This window comes from Fundulus heteroclitus, chromosome 10 (assembly GCF_011125445.2).
Source record: "Fundulus heteroclitus isolate FHET01 chromosome 10, MU-UCD_Fhet_4.1, whole genome shotgun sequence".
NCBI classification, from domain to species: domain Eukaryota; kingdom Metazoa; phylum Chordata; class Actinopteri; order Cyprinodontiformes; family Fundulidae; genus Fundulus; species Fundulus heteroclitus.
Window position 1 is genome coordinate 914,448 of NC_046370.1, and position 3,270 is coordinate 917,717.

The following is a 3,270-nucleotide window of genomic DNA, read 5'->3' on the forward strand; positions in this document are numbered from 1 at the left end:
CCCCTGGAATGGTGTCTGATTTCCTGAATCCTCCAGCCATCACGGTTCCTTTTCTGCTGGAAGGTGGAGGTTTACTTACCTGACTCCGCCAGATAGATTTGCTCGGCATATCCATCTGGAAACCTTCCGTTGAAGTAATTTTGGGAAGGGGCGAAAATACTGGTTAGCTGATTGGCCTATGTTGGTGATAGATGGGCCAAATAAACCAATCAGAAAACACAACCACAAGCCAAGCTACTCTTGCTGCTGCAGGTAAAGGCTCGTTAGCTCAGCAAAGCAATACTCTGTAATTCCGATAAAACTTGCTCGATAGCCACGCTAGCGCTAGTTTCATCGGCTGAAGCCGCCATGTTCTTTAGACTGAACTGTCGCGCTTCTCGTTGCGTCACACCTCACCTGCCTGACTTTGGGCTGATTTTAAAGGACGTGTAAAGATTTCTGTGAAGGTTTTACTATATTTCTAAAACAAATGCTGAATGCTCGATAAATCAGACTAATTTCTTTCCCACAGGACCTTAAACTGTCATCTGAGACGTACCGGATATACAGTCTCTACCACTCCCTGCATCACTATAAGTACCACACCTTCCTGCAGTGCAAGAAAGAGGTGAGTTATCCGTTTTGAGCTCGCAGCTTTCGCCGACGCCGTCGAGTTGCCCGACGCTTTCCCCTCTTTGCCTCGTCGCCTTTGCTTTGCTCAGAGTCGCCTGTGTTTCTGTCCCACCTTCACAGACCAACACCATCGAGCAGGCGGCCGAGGACCCGGGCCAGGAGGAGGTGGTGCAGCAGTGCATGGCCAACCAGAGCTGGCTGGACACCCTCTTCAGCTCCTTCATCGAGCTGCTCACACTCAGCACCAAAGCCTGAGTTTGCCTCAGAAGGAGACACACACAGAGCTAAAGAGACTTAAAAAAAAATAAAATAAAATGAGAATCTAGGAGGGAGTAAAAAAAAAAAGCAGACGAGTCCCACTGTACAGCCCCCAGACCCTCTTCAAATCTCTTCAGATCCGAGCAGGAAGTTTTCAAGGCCCCTGACGAACACAAGCGGGCCGTCGACCCGACCTCGGACGCTGGCCTGTTTTTATTTTGTCTTGTTGTTGACCAATCACTAAAGAAATGTCTTACTTTGTGAGAGTGGGACCCTACTGGATTAAAAGGGGGGGGGGGGGGGGGGACCGGATCGTTGTTTGGAAGAAGAAAAAAAAAACCTGGAGAGGAACGAAGGAGGAGCCGAGAAACCAAGTCAACAGAGGAGTCACCGACGTCCTGATAACTGTGTCATAAAAAGACAATAGTTCAAAGAGAAACTATCACCGCTTAGTTTTTACATAAATTATTTTTGAAAAGACTAACATCAGCTGTCGGCTTCTGAGAAGAGCGGAAGGAGGCGGGAGTGCTTTTTAAATCTGCGTGTGGCGAGCAGCGCGATCATGGCTAGAAACATGAAAAGTGTTAAGAAACGCCCTCCGTCGTCATGTGCTGCGCGAGAGGGCAGCGCCCGTCGGCCGTGTGGTAATATATGAACGCATTTTTATTATTTATATGAGGAGGTTTTTAACTTAAAAAAAAACTCTCACACGCGCCGGCCTGCTGCCCCAGACGTTTTTAGCTAGCTCTTTGTTTTTCCACAGGATCAGTATACAATCATAACCCACATATCCAAGTCGTCTTCCCCTCTATACAAAAGAACAGGCGTCGAGACAGAAATATTGTATCAAATACAGTGGGTGTAAAATTGAGAAAAAAAAAAAACAAGGAAAAAAAAAAAAAGAATGGTAACATTTATTTGAAACTTAACATTGTTGTGCTTCTGTTCAATCATCAGTCATGCAGGTGCAAAGAAAAAGAACTATCCCTTTCCCATGTGGCGAGGAGGAGGAGTATAAATAAGTAATATTTAAAGAGGAAATAGTCATTTCATTTTTATCATTTTGTTGTCTGTGCATACTATGACTTATTTTGAAAACAATCCGATTTTCCATAAAAAAAGGAAAGAAAAACGTGTAAATACTGTACAGTTCTTGATGAAACTCTTTGTCCTTCTGTACATTAACTCTCCTGTATTTGAAAAACAAATAAAATCTACAAAGAACAGATGGTTTCATTTCCCTACCTGTGCGGCCCAGCTGACCAGCAAAGGAAGGACACCCGACGGGTCCCCGCTGATCAACCGAAGCTTTTCTGCTGGGATTTCATCATGCAGTTGTGCAACAGAGCACAAAAACGCTCGATTTTGAACCTCTGCTCACTGTTGACACCTAGTTTCTTTCAGCAAATATCCACACCCCTTGAACTTCCTCACATTTTGTCGTGCTGCAACCACAAACTGATGTTTTAATGAGTTTGTGTGGTACAAGACGATGTGCAGAATTGCAAAGTGGAGGGAAATATGAATATCTAAATTAATTACAATTTAAAAACCTGCAAGAGTAGGGCAATTATATTCCGGCCCCATGAATTCCTGTGCAATTAGTTGCCTTCAGAAGTCACTCAGGTGCTAACAGAGTCTTCTGGTAATTTAATATCAGTATTAAATTAGTAGTAAAAGGTGGTGGCTGTGTCATGCTGTGGGAGTGCCTATCTGCAGCAGGGAGAATGGAGCTGGAGCTAAATACAGGAAAGTCCTGGAGGGGAATCTGCCAATGGAATGAGTATTTTGACAGAAAACATAAGAATCATAGAAGTCCTATTTGTTTTGCTGGCTTTATTACAGGTGTTTTTACACTTTCAGTGGTGTTGGTATCTATCTATCTATACATTTAAATGTAATAAAGTAAAAAAATATATATACATTTGTGTAATGTTAAAGACATGCATTGGGGTATCCAGTGCTTGTCTTTAACATTACACAAATGTATTTGTGTAATGACGTCGTCATACATCACAGCATTAGCCGTGTTAAAATATAACCTAAAAGAAATCCCAGCTGTAACCTTTCAAAATTAATTAAAATCTGCCTGATTTTACGCTAAATTCGAACATAAGATTATTTGTACTACTTTTCAAAACACCGCGTCCAAACTCTAATTTAACTTATTAAAATAAAGTACTATAAGAATAAGAATAAGGTGCTTTATTTGTCATACATACAGTGAAATCTCAGATGGAGGGTTATAATCTGACGCATTTCGCTACTTTAAAAACAACTTTTTTAAACTTGTTCCTCAGAAGTCGGTAAACCTGAGCGTGACGTGTGCGCGCACGCGCGCGTCTTGCCCCGTCAGACAGGTCCGCCCTGCGTGCTGACGTCACATCAGGAAAACGAAAC

General features: G+C 42.8%; 1 protein-coding gene across 1 annotated transcript in view; it reads left to right on the forward strand.

Annotated features, from left to right (window-relative positions):
* Positions 1-2,096, forward strand: part of prr12a (proline rich 12a) — a 33,468-nt gene extending 31,372 nt beyond the window's left edge. Inside the window, 2 exon segments of the mRNA XM_036141734.1 lie at positions 512-607; positions 733-2,096. Coding sequence (XP_035997627.1) covers positions 512-607; positions 733-867 — 231 coding nt within the window. The 3' untranslated portion in view covers positions 868-2,096.
* Positions 2,097-3,270: the final 1,174 nt, after the last annotated feature.